This window comes from Aspergillus terreus, genomic scaffold (assembly GCF_000149615.1).
Source record: "Aspergillus terreus NIH2624 scaffold_7 genomic scaffold, whole genome shotgun sequence".
Lineage (NCBI taxonomy): Eukaryota > Fungi > Ascomycota > Eurotiomycetes > Eurotiales > Aspergillaceae > Aspergillus > Aspergillus terreus.
The window spans coordinates 485,670-500,296 of NT_165930.1; the positions used below are offsets into that span (position 1 = coordinate 485,670).

The following is a 14,627-nucleotide window of genomic DNA, read 5'->3' on the forward strand; positions in this document are numbered from 1 at the left end:
ATATTGGAATCTAGTAGAAACCTCACCAACCTATTGACAGAGATAGATAGTACACTGTTAGCTGTCTATATATTATCAGCTTTGATTATAGCGTCTGTCGGATTAGTATGGAGTGGCTGGTTACCTGATTCGTGCGTGCATAATCCTCGCATTCCGCTTATCCAAACGCACCTCCCTTCTTTCAACACGACCAGCAAGGCTCAACGACCCATCTCTTTGTGGCCATGTCCCTTCGAAAAATTCTCCAGTCTGTTCCCTGCAAACCCTCCTCCCTCGCGGCACGGTTACTCCCTACGGCCAACCTGGTTGAGGAAGAGCACACCCCCTATTACAAGCCCCAGCACTTCTATCCCATCCGTCTCTATGAGATACTCAACAACCGATATCAAATCGCCGCCAAAATAGGCTGGGGAACGAGTTCGACAGTATGGCTAGCACGCGATCTCCACCAGTACGTGACGATTATCTGATAATATCTTCAGGACTTGTCTCATCATGTAACAATAGGTGGCGATGGCTTCCGCCCCGATACGTGGCCATCAAAGTGAACGCCTGCAATTATGCATCTCAAGAGTCTGCGGAACAGGAGTTGCGCATTACGGAGCATATCACCAACGCGAACCCCCGGCATCCAGGCCGCAACTTTGTCGCCACCTTGTTAGACTCGTTTCGTGTGGCTAGCCCGGGCGGCACTCATATCTGCCTGGTCTTCGATGCGCTGTGCGAACCCCTTTGGATGCTAAAGCGCCGTTTCGAAGGAAACACCGTCCCCCTCGGCGTCCTGAAACCGGTGTCTAAACTCATCCTAGAAGGACTGCGGTACCTCCACACCGAATGCCACGTTATTCACACCGGTACCTAGCCATTCGACCGACCATTCCCCCTGGATGGGTGTACAGCTAACAAACGAACAAGATCTAAAGTCCGACAACGTCTTACTGGCCCTGCGCAACCGGTCTATCCTGGACGCGGTCGCACAGGATGAGATGAACAGCCCCTCTCCCCGGAAACACCTGGACGATCGGGACATATACTTATCCCGAAACTACTGGAGCCTGTCGCCCGACGACCTGGGTAGATCGGTAATCACTGATTTTGGGCTTGCCGTGCGCGGTGATGGCCCCGCGAACTGCCATCCCATCCAGCCAGAGGGATACCGGGCCCCGGAAGTTTGTCTCGGTGGGGAGTGGAGCTACAGTGTTGATATTTGGAACTTGGGAGTTATGGTAGAGACCTCGTTATCATCATCCAGACCACCGCTAATAGTTTACCAGCTTTGGGACCTGTTCTATGGGCGTGGACCTTTTGACACAACGCCGGACTCGCGCGGCGCAAATCCTGCAGACGCAGTCCATTTGGGCCAGATCGTTTCTCTCCTGGGGGCTCCTCCACCTGATCTTCTCGACCGGGGAAAAGAAACATCTCGATATTTTGATGCTAAAGGTATGCTCCCTGTGCCTTAGTTAGACGTAACTAACTGATTTAACAGGACAATTAAAGTTCCCCGAGCTCATTGGGAAAAAGGACCTGCTTCCCATGGCTAAAGAAATAGATGATGATGGCGGAACACCCCAGTTTATCGACCTTATTTCTAAGATGCTGCGCTGGAGGCCCGAGGACCGGGCCACGGCAGAGGACCTGCTATCCCATCCGTGGCTTCCGTAAAGGGGCCTGGAATGGGTGAGAAGGAGGTTGATCTGTACAGTAAATAGATATCTCTTCGCTCAAGAGACCTGACTGTCAGGTGTTTCTTTCTGTACCAACTCGACGTCGGAGGGCATATCACCCGGTGGCCGGATCGGGAGAATCCACTCAGAGACCGACAATTATCCCGAGCTCCTATGAACCGACATTCTGCCGATTGATGAGCTGATCGATTGAGCATCGACAGGACAGAAGAATCAGGGCTGTTCAACATAATAGATCTGGTGGGATCGCTATTCGACTAGGCCTAATCCTAATCAGACACGGTCTACGAAGACCACGATACCCATGTGTACACGACCACCCTAATGGACACCCTAAACCGAAGACGAACTTCTGACCTCGCACGGAGTCAGCATAGCTGGTCAGGAGCAGTCGAGATGGACCATACTTAGGTCATTTGCCAATATCCCGACGTCGGGCTGTTCGGCTCTATATACTAGACTAAGAAGCCAGAGGTAGATAAAAGCCCCCTGGCTTCAGTCGGTTGACTCAGCATTAATCTAGTCTATATACGCATACAAGATTGGCCAATCTGATCCTCACAATCAGAATGTCTGTCCCCAGCAAAACTACCGTCCACGTCATCAGCGGAGGTCCGGTCGGATCGTACGCCTCGGCCCTCCTGGCGCACGAGAATGTCGATACTGTCCTGCTGGAAGCAGACAAGTTCCCTCGGTGAGTCTTCAGTGTGCAGCATTTCGGCAGGCGCACCCAGGCTGACGGACTGTCGTTGAAGCTACCACATCGGCGAGGCTCGCATCGATGCGCTTCTTCCTCCGGTTCATCGGTCTCGAGAAGCGGTTCGACGCGCACGGCTTCCAGAAGAAGCACGGTGCCACGTTCAAGATCAACTCCAAGCGCGAGGCCTACACCGACTTCTCCGCCTCACTTGGACGGGGCGGCTACGCCTGGAACGTCATCCGCTCCGAGTCCGCCACGACGATTCAGGCGGTGCGCCGGGGCGAGACCAGCGAGTTCTACGCGGCCAAGTGGCACTCGAGCAAAGTCACCGAGGGCTACACGCGGTTGCTCCTGGTGGTCATGGCGGTGCTCCGTCAGCTGCGCAAGCAGAATGCGGCCGTCATCAGCGACGACGGGGAGGAAGGATTTGACACGGCGTTCGGGCTCATCCAGCCTGTCATCCAGGGCCAAGCGGACACGGGCGAAATCGAGCAGCAGCGGATGGTGGCCGGGGTCGAGCTCTCGCTGGAGCGGTTCAACTGGGCGCCAGCGGAGGTCGAGCAGGCCGTCCTCAACAAGGTGCAGTCTGCGGGACAGAATACGGAGGAGCTGGAGAAGCTCACGCGGGACGAGCTGGCGGTGCTGCAGATCATAATCGGGCGACAGCTCCGGATGACCAAGGTGGAGAAGAATCTGGACAACTTCGCCCGAGATGTGATCGACGGGTGGGCAGCCCGGGTCGAGCGCGGAAATTTGAGGTTGCAGCGCGCCGAAACGAGTATCATGACGGCAGAGATAAAGGATCTGTTCCAGTTGAACCGGTCTTTGGATTCGACCAAAGCGGAGATTCAGCGTCCGGCCTGATGATGATTGTGATCGACCATAGTCTGTGTCATTTAGTATGGGGATTGATTCCTCAATGATCAGATCCTCTTTGTCATCTTCTCTGATGGTATACTATCCTGTAAGTCAGGAGGTTTAAGGTCCTCAGGACAAGGCGATATGTAGAAGTGGAAGTAGTCTACTATGTATCACGTGATGCCAAGACATTCGTAAGCGTTTTGGCGTCGCGGACTAAATCATCCACATCGGGAGGCGCATCGGCGTCGTCAATCAATCAATCAGTCCGTATCGACCGACGGTGCGCATCCAGAACGCCTGCCTAACCATCCGGCGCATGCTACGCTGCCATGATCTGCCCACCCAGTCACTCGTCTTCTTCGTTATAAAATCACCCTCCAGACCGGTTCCCGGCCCGCGATAGTCTGCCGGAGTGGGCTCTAGCTTCTCCGCAGCCACCTCCGCAACGATGTATCATCTGGCCAAGTCATTGTACATGTACGCCACAAGTAAAGAAGGTGCGTGCGCCGTGGCCACTCCGCCGCAGCTGGGCCATTCCCAGAATTGGACTCTCAGCTAACTCGCATGCCGTCCAGAATACTCCGTCCTCCTCCTCGGGCTCGACAACGCCGGCAAAACCACGCTCCTGTCGCAAATTAAAGCCCTCTACCAGCCACGGCCCGATGGCGCGCCGGCGCCCAACCCCGGCAAGACTGTCCCGACCGTCGGCCAGAACGTCGCGACCATCTCGCTCCCGGACATGAACCTGAAGATCTGGGACGTGGGCGGCCAGATCTCCATGCGCAACCTGTGGCAGAGCTACTACTCCAGCTGCCACGCGATCATCTTCGTGGTCGACAGCACCGACGTCGGCCAGGACCCGGATATCAGCCGGCTCGCGAATCGACGGCCCAGCTCGGCGTCCGGGCCCGGAAACGACGCCTTCACGGAGGAGTCGGTGGGCATTGACGCGCCGGGGAGCGAGTTCGGCCGTCTCGACGAGTGTCGCCAGGTGCTGGAGTCGGTGCTGCAGCATTCAGATGTGGCGGGCGTGCCGATTCTAGTGCTGGCGAATAAGCAGGACCGCGAGGACTCTGTCGAGGTGGTGCGGATTAAGGAGGGGTTTGTGCGGAAGGTGTTTGAGGGGGAGACGGGCACCGCGCTGCGTGACAGTCGCGTGCTGCCTGTGAGTGCGTTGATGGGGTCCGGGGTGCAGGAGGCCGTGGAGTGGGTGCAGAGTCGGGTGAAGTGGAATAAGGAGGGAAGGCCGCCTATCATGAAGTGATGGACGCCGTCCCGGGCTGCGATGTTACGACGTGCACGGCCGTAGATGGTTGCTGTTGTTTCTTCGCTGTATGAATGCTTTTTTGGCTGTTGGGCATATCTGGCGCTTGGGGGTTACCGTCTGCGATGATACCTAGATTTTAATTTCTTGTGTCTTTTGTTTCTTTCGATTGATAGACCAGTGACATGACATTCTATCATTATAGCATTGATACTTGTATCGTAGGGTGGTCTTTGGCTGGTATATTTTCGATGGACGGGGTTGAGAGTTTTTGATAGATAGACTTCCGGTATATACACCTCCGCCCAGGTATCTTGCAAACCCAATAGCCCATATGGTGGACGTTACTTTGCCCTGCAAGGCAGTGTAGGCCATGTACGGCATAAACCAGATCTTCGGAGTACCTAGATAGAGTCTTACGCTGAGCCTCATCCCAGCGGAAAGTCCGATGGGGATAGAATACTACATCATGATGTGTATCGACTCTCCACTGTTCCACCCAAGGATAAATCCACCTCTGATGTCACAGAACCAGGCCCTCCCTGGTACATCCCAGAAGAAGCGGACAGATGTCGTTGTCTCGCAGTCGTTGTATGAAGTCAGCGGTGACCGCCCCTTGACGTCATACAACCGTCCGCTCTTGTATAAAGACACCTGCTGTTGAACGCTTTGCCTCCCAAGCTATCGACTACAAGAACAACCAGGATTAATTTAAGACTCGATTCTCCTTTCCTGTCTCAATTATCATCTACCACCTATCAATCTCTCCGACTACACGCACCTTCATCATGAGCAACATCCACAAGATCAACCCCGAGAACAACCCCAAGCAGGGTTTCCACCCCTCCGCTGGCAACTCTGCCCCCTTGACCGACAAAGGAGTAAGTCGCCATCTTCGTCAGTCACGGGCTACATATGCTAACGTGGACAGCATCAACCCGGTCGCAAGGTCTCTCCCTACGACCAGGTCCCCGAATTCAGCGCAGAGACGTTCCCTCCGGGCACAGCACCAGCGAGCAACTCCTACACTCCCAACACAACCGGTGAAAGCGGAAGTCAAGCTTTGAACCCCAACGTGGAGCGCAGCCATGGCAAGGAATCGACCAAGACAAGCGCCAGCGATACTCTGATGGGCGCCACAAGCCAGGACGTGCATACCGGTCTGGGTCACCCGGGCGGTGGCCAGACGAGCAGCGAACTGCGTCACGATGGTCAACACGGACGGAAGAATCCCGGTGTCGGTCTCGAGGGCGTTGGTGCCAACAAGGGCAACAACATGGATCGCCAGATCCCCGAACAACGAGGTATCGAGCGTGATCAGGCCCAGGGTGGGCAGCGTGGCACCAAGGGTGCACTGGCTGCCGAAGATAGACAACCTGAAGGCGCAGAGACAGTCTCTTCAGAGTGGAAGTATGAACCACAGACCCAGAGACAAAGATTCCAGGCATAAGTCGCGACGGTGGATTATCCTTGGTGGATGAATGGGATGGATAATATCTACAAATTATTGTACATTAATTAGATTGACATCGGAATTCAAAAGCTCTGAGCGCACGTACCTTGAGAGTGATCACAGAGTAAATCCTGGAACCACTGTTCTTGCAATGTTTAAGAACTCGCCTGAGATCAAGAAGTGAATCGATGTCGATTTCGCTCGTTGCGCTCCGTGCTACTGAGTTGGCCATTTTCGTTCGCCTGATTGAGCTTCTTGGGCCAGCTGCGTGCGATATCGATGTTCGCTCGCGGAAACCACATCTCCAGAAAAACATATAGAAGAAAATCGATCACGACACACAAGCAAAATAGCTTACCGGCCCATACTCCGCAGCCGTAGTATCGCTTCAAGCGGTCAATGAGGGCGAAGCTGCGGACTCGATCTCTGGCTTCCCACCCCTGACCGGGATAATAGCCGTAGAATTCCTCGGGGCTGATTTCGCCGCTAATGCCTTTGTATACGCGCTCTGTCCGCCGAGCAACGTCGGTCCAGGAATACATCATTTTCACCTGATCATGGAAGCGGTCGGTGCGAACTTTGTTGGAACGCAATGCGGCGATTGCTTTCCCGGTCGCCATCACGAGATCGTCCTCTTCAGGTTTCGCAAAAGTGGTCATGTGTTGTGGCAGCACCTCAGGGATACCACCCACCCGGGTACACACAACGTATAGGCCACAGCTGGCAGCTTCCACAATAACCGTACCAAAGGCCTCAGTCAGACTGGGGTGGAGGTATATGTGACCGCGGACCATCACATCGCGAACTTCTTCGTGGCGAACGGAGCCAAGCATCTCTACCTTATCTTGGAGTACGTTTCTTTCCAGCATCTGCTCCAGATCAATCGCCTTCGGCCCAGAGCCGGCAATGATAAACCGCACATTCGGATGCGACGCGAGAATGCGGGGAATAGCAGCAATCAGGAGGTCGGTTCCTTTGTTGTAGAATAGACGGGAAATCACGACGATGGTGATGATATCATTCGGTCCGATGGGAGTGGGAGCTGCCCGGGACTCCTGCGGTCCAGAGAGGCGGTCCTCTGTGCGAGGCCGGAAGTTTTCCGCGACGACAGCGTTAGGAATGACGGAGACCATCAGGGGGTCCAAAGACGCTCGGAGGACAGTGTTTTCCTTGCTTTAAGGCATGATGAGTATCTCGCACATCCAACCCAAGAAGGACCAAGTTCTTACCATGTATGACTGACACATATGACATGGTCCACATCGCTCAGAGTGAACTTCAGGAGCTTGTTGGTGAGGATGGAAGCTGCATCGGCGAAACCGAACAGGGAATGGTCCGTAAAGACCGTCCGCAATCCCATTGTACGCGCATGGAGGATAGCCTCCTGACAGAAACAGCTCAAGCTAGCATGTCCATGGACAATCTGAATCTGTTCGCGGATGACAATGTTTCGAAATATGGGGAAGAAGGAAAAGACGGTGGGCATTGCCGACTCGCGGTAGATGACGAAGAAGGGCACATGGTAGACCTTGAGTCCGTTTGTGAGATAGCGGACCCCAGTGCGACCCTTGTATGCATGGGTGATGATAATGACTTTGTGTCCGCGGTCGATCAGCTTCTGGAGTGGTTGATTAGATCAGTATAAAGTGGGAGGTTGAATTGAGGCTGGCTCGTACGGTCGATAGTTGGTAGATGTGACTTTCAATCCCACCTGGTTGGGGAAAGAAGAAGTCACAGACCATACTGCGCGCGGCTACTTGTCAGTTCCTGAGCTCCTCCCAGCGAGACTGGTAGACGTACGCAATGTTATAAGACATGGTGGGCGGAATCGCTACCACATGATAGACCAGAACAGTTCGCCGTAGGGGTCTTCTCTATCCAGTCCATCATCCGAAGAGGAAGAGCAACAACGAGAGCAACCAGTTAGCAACAATTAGGGGAGATCAAGTGTTGTGATGCGATGCACGGCGATTGGTCGAGACAGCGTCTGGAGGGCGGGATTATAGGCGGTGGACTAATTCTGCCAGAGAAATTCTCCCCGCTGCGAAAAGTAAAAGAAAAAAAAGCTCCGACAATCTTGGAATCATTACAACATTTTCCTTCTATCCTCCATTCACCCTCCCGTGACCGTGGAAGGACCTCATCGACAATGTCTGGCGATAGTCCTTCTCATCATGTTTCTTCAAAGAAATCCCACAAGCGGAAGAGAGACCTAGATGCTTCCACCGCCATTACTTCGACTCCGACGCCAACCAAGAAACCCAAGAAAGCCGAGAGTCCTTCATCCACTCCGACGCAACCTGGAGAGAAACGGAAAAAGAAGAAGAGACGTTCCGATGTCGCGGCCGGTGACCTTCAGGAAGAGACGCCCCGGAAAGAGAGTCCTGTCACGACGGACCGCAGCAAGACGGGATCTTCAAGCAAGATTGATGCGGAGAAACCGAGGGAAACGACAGCAAAGAGCAGCAAACGGAAGAGCTCAGGAGGAATTGCTGTCGAAGATCAGGAGACTTCAGATATGAATGGAACTTCTGCTGGGAAAATGAAAGAAAGTCCCCGTCAAAAAACCGCCGCGTCCAACGAATCGATCGCCGCACAGGATGATAGCTCCAAGACGAGCAAAAAATTTTCCGGTATCCTATCGAAGTTTGAACGATCCAAGAAAGTTAAGGAAGTCGCAGCCACACAGGAGAAGGATGCAGCCGATCAAGAGACCACGGAACCGACGACGGCAGAGCCCGTCGTCGCTCAAGGGCTCGAACCGCTGCCTCAGCCAGAGGCGGTCCCCGAACAACAAGAGAAGCCGACTTATTCATCTCTACCTTCGTGGTTGGCCAATCCATTCAGGACCCCAGCCGATGAGCGGACGAAGTTCGCTGATCTAGGCATTGAACACGACCTCCTCAAGAATCTCGAGAACAATGGCTACAAGGAAGCATTTGCTGTCCAATCTGCGGTCATTCCATTGTTACTGAAGGGCCCTCGCAATCACCCAGGCGACTTATGTATATCCGCCGCTACGGGTTCAGGAAAGACTCTGTCATATGTTCTGCCGCTAGTCACTGCATTGGAACAGGCTCCCGCACCACGGATGCGTGGTCTCATTGTCGTGCCCACAAGAGAATTGGTAAAGCAGGCAAGAGAGGCCTGTGAACTTTGTGCCGCAGGGTCAGGATTGCGTGTTGCCTCTGCTGTAGGAAACGTGGCAATCAAAGATGAACAGCGCTCGCTGATGCGCGTCGATCAAGTTTACGGTCCGGAAATCTCCAGGCAACGGCAACACACTAAGATGACAGATCAGGATTGGACCAACTTCAACTTACAAGAATATGTTGCAGATGTAGCTGACCGAGGTGATTGTCTCCCTGGCTATGTCCACAAGGCGGAACCAAATGTCGACATTCTCATTTGTACGCCGGGTCGTCTTGTGGACCATATCCGCTACACGAAAGGATTTACATTGAAGCATCTGGAGTGGCTGGTAATTGATGAAGCTGACCGACTACTCAACGAAAGCTTCCAAGAATGGGTGGATGTTGTTATGACCTCCTTGGACTCCCGGAAGGACAGTGATGCATTCGGGTCGAGTGGGCAGATCATGGCGGATCTCGGTCTTCCTATTCAGACGAAAGAGCCTAGGAAGGTGATTCTGAGTGCGACCATGACTCGGGATGTGACGAAACTAAACTCACTTCGACTGCTGAACCCCAAGCTTGTCCTTGTTGGGTCTTCCGAGCCTACGGGAGACAGGAATGAGGACGAAATGGCTTTAGACCGCACAGATGAGCAATTCACACTGCCGCCAACATTGAAAGAGTATTCCGTCTCGGTGGGAGATGGTTCACAGAAACCACTCTACCTGTTGCGCCTGTTGTTGTCGCACATCAAGGTGTCCTCTAGCAAGAACGCTAAGAAGACAGTATCGGACGACGCCGAATCGGACACCTCAAGTTCCGGCGGGTCTAGCTCAGAAGACTCCAGTTCGGATGACTCTAGCTCTGATGATTCTGACTCCGACTCCGAGTCCGCATCTTCTAGCTCTGAAGAGTCCAGCTCAGATTCGGACTCTGATGGTTCGGATGATGACGATTCCTCGTCCAGTGAGGAATCTACTTCATCCGATAGCTCCATGTCAGAGGACGAGGAGCCCACGGCAGTTGACTCTAAAGCCAGCGCCTCCCGGACAACTGTTTTGATCTTCACCAAGTCGTCGGAATCCGCATCTCGACTGTCTCGGCTGCTGTCACTCCTTGATCCCTCTCTGGCCAGCCAGATAGGCACGATCATCAAGTCGAACAAGTCCTCGGCGTCCCGCAAGACTCTGACGGCCTACCGCCGCGGAAAGATTTCCATCATCATTGCTACGGACAGAGCCTCTCGTGGTCTTGATTTACCATCCCTGAACCATGTGGTCAACTACGATGTCCCCCCCAGTGTGACGACATATGTCCATCGCGTTGGACGTACGGCCCGAGCTGGAAGGGAAGGCTCTGCTTGGACCCTCGTGGCGCACCGGGAAGGCCGATGGTTTGTCAAAGAGATTGCCGCCAGTTCGGATGGCAAGATTACCCGGTCAACCAAGGTGAACAGGGTCAGCATGACACTGGCCGACATGAAGGAAGAGAAATCGAGATATGGAAGAGCGCTTGACCTGCTGGAGAAGGAAGTCCGGTCGGGGGGAACGGTGAAATCATCCCGGGTTAATGCCTAGTGTTCCGACATTGCTGTACATAGTTTCCATCCAACACGGTTAATCTGTTGATTCCCGGCACCCGCTAAGGATCGTAGAGCCGAGGGACGAGCATGTGGCTGACCGGCTAACCATTAGTCGATGCTTGTATCCAACCCTAATTTCACGAGACATCCTAAGTGTTACCTCCTATCCAGCTTGTGTTCGAGTGTGAATGCTGACGAGGAGATAGCGAGATGAAGTTGCATATTGATGGCATCGCGAGTTGACCGCGACCGACCCCCTCGGCAAACATCCGATCTCCTCCGGTCCCAACGACATCCACCTTTTCATCTCCTCATTTTCTCCACCTGAACTCTGCTCTTTAGCCAGAAATTCAGCTTATGCGAAGCTGCTGCCTTAGACTGACGCTAGGCGGTTAAATTGCACCAGGCATGTGGAGAATTCGGGGGTGTCTGTGCCCTCAGGACAGTTGGAGCACTGTTGCGATCATACCATTTCATCAGGGTCCCTCTGATGGAGGATTCAGGCTGAACCGAGAATGTCATCGGGGGTAACTTCGGCGTTTCTTTCGTGTTAGAACGCGGAGGTTGCTCGTCTACTGAGCCTACCGCTCGCTTCCGTGACATGCCGGCAATTTTGATGCCCATCATCATGGGCTCTACTGACTGTGTATACCCTTGTTCTGGTCATACTAGACATCGGGGTTAAACATCGCCCTTAGCTGCTATGGCCCATCATTCGTCCGGTCCAAGCCAGTCCGTGCTGCGAGTCGGCATCTATTGGTGATAGTGGCGCGGCCCGAGTACATTGAACGGTGTACACCGGACAGTTTCCTCGTTGCGCTATACTTGTCTTCCGATATGGATAGCATTCCCATTGTCATCTGGTTCAGGCTGAATTGGCAGGCGTGGGGCCCGATTGATACAAATTCCGACGTATTCCCGCCTCGATCGATGGGATCGACCGCGGGTCCTACTTCATTAGGGAGGTAAGAATGTGGAGTGCGGAGTCGGGGCATGGGAGGGAATGTTGTACGACGATGACGCTCTTTGCAGCTCTTGGGTATACTCGTCCAGCACTATAAATAAGGATCCCTCCCCCGATGGATTGGCCACGGATTGACCGGCATCACCCTCAGTCGACGCGCAAACATCCTTACTATGCCTCGCGTCGCATCCGTCGCCGCCGTTCTGGCGGCCCTGCTGCCATCTGCCTTGGGGCAGGCTAACACAAGTTATGTCGACTATAACCACGAGGCCAATCCTGATCTCTTTCCCCAGTGTGTCGCGACCATTGAGCTCTCATTCCCGGACTGCGAGAACGGGCCTCTCAGCAAGACCCTCGTCTGCGACAAGTCCGCCAGGCCTCATGACCGAGCCGCCGCGCTGGTCTCCATGTTCACCCTTGAAGAGTTGGTCAACAACACAGGAAACACGGGTACCGGCGTCCCTCGCCTGGGACTACCCAAGTACCAGGTATGGAGTGAATCGCTGCATGGCGTGTATCGCGCCAACTGGGCGTCCGAAGGCGACTACAGCTGGGCTACCTCCTTCCCCCAGCCCATCCTCACGATGGCTGCGTTGAACCGTACCCTCATCCACCAAATCGGCGACATTCTGTCGACGCAGGCTCGTGCCTTCAGCAACGTCGGCCGGTACGGCCTAGATACCTATGCACCCAACATCAACAGTTTCCGCCACCCGGTCTGGGGTCGTGGCCAGGAAACTCCTGGTGAGGATGCTTACTACCTCGCCTCGACATACGCCTACGAGTACATCACCGGAATCCAGGGTGGCGTCGACCCCGAGACCCTCAAGCTAGTGGCAACCGCCAAGCACTACGCCGGCTACGACATCGAGAACTGGGACGGCCACTCGCGACTGGGCAACGACATGCAGATCACCCAGCAGGACCTCTCGGAATACTACACGCCGCAATTCCTGGTGTCTGCGCGCGATGCCAAAGTCCACAGCGTGATGTGCTCCTACAACGCCGTCAACGGCGTCCCCAGCTGCTCCAACTCCTTCTTCCTGCAGACCCTCCTGCGCGAGACCTTTGGTTTTGTCGAGGACGGCTACGTCTCCGGCGACTGCGGCGCCGTCTACAACGCCTTCAATCCGCACGAGTACGCCGCCAACGAGTCCAGCGCCTCGGCCGACTCCATCCGCGCCGGCACCGACATCGACTGCGGCACCTCTTACCAGTACCACTTCACCAACGCCTTTGACGAGGGCGAGATCTCGCGCCAGGACATCGAGCGCGGCGTCATCCGTCTGTACACCAACCTCGTGCGCCTGGGCTACTTCGACGGCAACAGCAGCCAGTACCGCGACCTCACCTGGTCCGACGTGCAGACCACCGACGCCTGGAACATCTCCCACGAGGCCGCCGTCGAGGGCACCGTCCTCCTCAAGAACGATGGCACCCTCCCGCTCGCCGACTCCATCCGCAGCGTCGCCCTCATCGGACCCTGGGCCAACGCCACCACCCAAATGCAGGGTAACTACTACGGCCCCGCGCCGTACCTCACCAGCCCGCTGGCGGCGCTCGAGGCCTCCGACCTGGACGTGCACTACGCCTTCGGCACAAACATTAGCTCCACCACGACGGCTGGCTTCGCCGACGCCCTCGCCGCCGCCCGCAAGGCCGACGCCATCATCTTCGCCGGCGGCATCGACAACACCATCGAGGGCGAGGCCCTCGACCGCATGAACATCACCTGGCCGGGCAACCAGCTCGACCTCATCAACCAGCTCAGCGCCCTCGGCAAGCCGCTCGTCGTCCTCCAAATGGGCGGCGGCCAGGTCGACTCGTCCGCCCTCAAGCACAACACCAACGTCAGCGCCCTGCTTTGGGGCGGCTACCCCGGCCAGTCCGGCGGCACAGCCCTCCTCGACATTATCCGCGGCGTGCGCGCCCCTGCCGGCCGTCTCGTCACCACCCAGTACCCCGCCGGCTACGCCACCCAGTTCCCGGCCATCGACATGGGCCTGCGCCCCAACGGAACAAACCCGGGCCAGACCTACATGTGGTACACCGGGACGCCCGTGTACGAGTTCGGCCACGGGCTGTTCTACACGACGTTCGAGGCCAAGCGCGCCTCCACGGCCACCAACCACTCCTCCTTCAACATCGAAGATCTCCTGACCGCGCCGCATCCGGGCTACGCCTACCCCCAGCTGCGTCCGTTCCTCAACTTCACCGCCCACATCACCAACACCGGCCGCACGACCTCCGACTACACTGCCATGCTGTTCGCCAACACCACCGCCGGCCCCGCGCCCCATCCGAACAAGTGGCTTGTCGGGTTCGACCGGCTCGGCGCGCTGGAGCCCGGCGCGTCGCAGACGATGACGTTCCCGATCACGATTGATAACGTCGCCCGCACCGACGAGCTGGGCAACCGTGTGTTGTATCCGGGTCGGTATGAGCTGGCGCTGAACAACGAGCGCTCGGTCGTACTGCGGTTCACTTTGACCGGTGAGAAGGCGGTGCTTATGAAGTGGCCGCTGGAGAAGCAGGAGATTCCGCCCGCTGCCTAGGGAATGGATAGAGCGCTTTCAGATATAATCGGACTCTCTCAGTGCTACATGCAAGCATTGTGAGGGGCGTAGAAGTTACCATCTTGTTTAATTAGATGAGCAGTTAATACTAGCCCTGGTACAGTACATATTCAGCCAAGTTTATTACTCTAAGGAACACCAGTATACACATCATATATCCTTACATTGTTGATGGTGCATATACCTATTTGGCAAGCACCTTGATGTCTAACCAAAACTCCATGTGTTTCCTTCGGGCTTAGTTACTCGTGATGCATAACGCTTCAAATGACCTCGATCAAATCATAATCATAGCTCATTACAAGTCAGACCTGCGTCCAGGTCTCTACATCTCAACCATACGAAGTAATTCATCATACTCCCCAGTATTGCGAACCATATCCCAAAACACCCCCTGTTTCTTGA

General features: G+C 55.1%; 7 protein-coding genes across 7 annotated transcripts; 6 read left to right on the forward strand and 1 right to left on the reverse strand.

Moving 5' to 3' along the window:
* Positions 1 to 427: 427 nt before the first annotated feature.
* Positions 428 to 1,665, forward strand: ATEG_05100 (uncharacterized protein; the record flags this gene model as incomplete). Its single annotated transcript, XM_001214278.1, has 3 exons — positions 428 to 671; positions 916 to 1,443; positions 1,490 to 1,665. 3 exons carry the CDS (start codon positions 428 to 430, stop codon positions 1,663 to 1,665), a joined length of 948 nt encoding a protein of 315 aa, XP_001214278.1.
* A 592-nt stretch (positions 1,666 to 2,257) lies between these two features.
* On the forward strand, positions 2,258 to 3,252 carry ATEG_05101 (uncharacterized protein; the record flags this gene model as incomplete). The annotated part of the gene is made up of 2 exons (XM_001214279.1): positions 2,258 to 2,382; positions 2,460 to 3,252. The coding sequence occupies 2 exons, from the start codon at positions 2,258 to 2,260 to the stop codon at positions 3,250 to 3,252; spliced, it is 918 nt and encodes a 305-aa protein (XP_001214279.1).
* Positions 3,253 to 3,697: 445 nt separating this feature from the next.
* On the forward strand, positions 3,698 to 4,513 carry ATEG_05102 (ADP-ribosylation factor family protein; the record flags this gene model as incomplete). The annotated part of the gene is made up of 2 exons (XM_001214280.1): positions 3,698 to 3,746; positions 3,825 to 4,513. 2 exons carry the CDS (start codon positions 3,698 to 3,700, stop codon positions 4,511 to 4,513), a joined length of 738 nt encoding a protein of 245 aa, XP_001214280.1.
* Positions 4,514 to 5,301: 788 nt separating this feature from the next.
* Positions 5,302 to 5,963, forward strand: ATEG_05103 (uncharacterized protein; the record flags this gene model as incomplete). The annotated part of the gene is made up of 2 exons (XM_001214281.1): positions 5,302 to 5,394; positions 5,445 to 5,963. 2 exons carry the CDS (start codon positions 5,302 to 5,304, stop codon positions 5,961 to 5,963), a joined length of 612 nt encoding a protein of 203 aa, XP_001214281.1.
* A 176-nt stretch (positions 5,964 to 6,139) lies between these two features.
* On the reverse strand, positions 6,140 to 7,708 carry ATEG_05104 (phosphatidylinositol N-acetylglucosaminyltransferase subunit A/GPI3; the record flags this gene model as incomplete). Its single annotated transcript, XM_001214282.1, has 3 exons — positions 6,140 to 7,139; positions 7,196 to 7,584; positions 7,643 to 7,708. The coding sequence occupies 3 exons, from the start codon at positions 7,706 to 7,708 to the stop codon at positions 6,140 to 6,142; spliced, it is 1,455 nt and encodes a 484-aa protein (XP_001214282.1).
* Positions 7,709 to 8,115: 407 nt separating this feature from the next.
* On the forward strand, positions 8,116 to 10,677 carry ATEG_05105 (putative ATP-dependent RNA helicase DBP6; the record flags this gene model as incomplete). Its single annotated transcript, XM_001214283.1, has 1 exon — positions 8,116 to 10,677. One exon carries the CDS (start codon positions 8,116 to 8,118, stop codon positions 10,675 to 10,677), a length of 2,562 nt encoding a protein of 853 aa, XP_001214283.1.
* Positions 10,678 to 11,519: 842 nt separating this feature from the next.
* On the forward strand, positions 11,520 to 14,160 carry xlnD (beta-xylosidase XylA; the record flags this gene model as incomplete). The annotated part of the gene is made up of 3 exons (XM_001214284.1): positions 11,520 to 11,647; positions 11,894 to 14,083; positions 14,148 to 14,160. The coding sequence occupies 3 exons, from the start codon at positions 11,520 to 11,522 to the stop codon at positions 14,158 to 14,160; spliced, it is 2,331 nt and encodes a 776-aa protein (XP_001214284.1).
* Between the last annotated feature and the right edge of the window lie 467 nt (positions 14,161 to 14,627).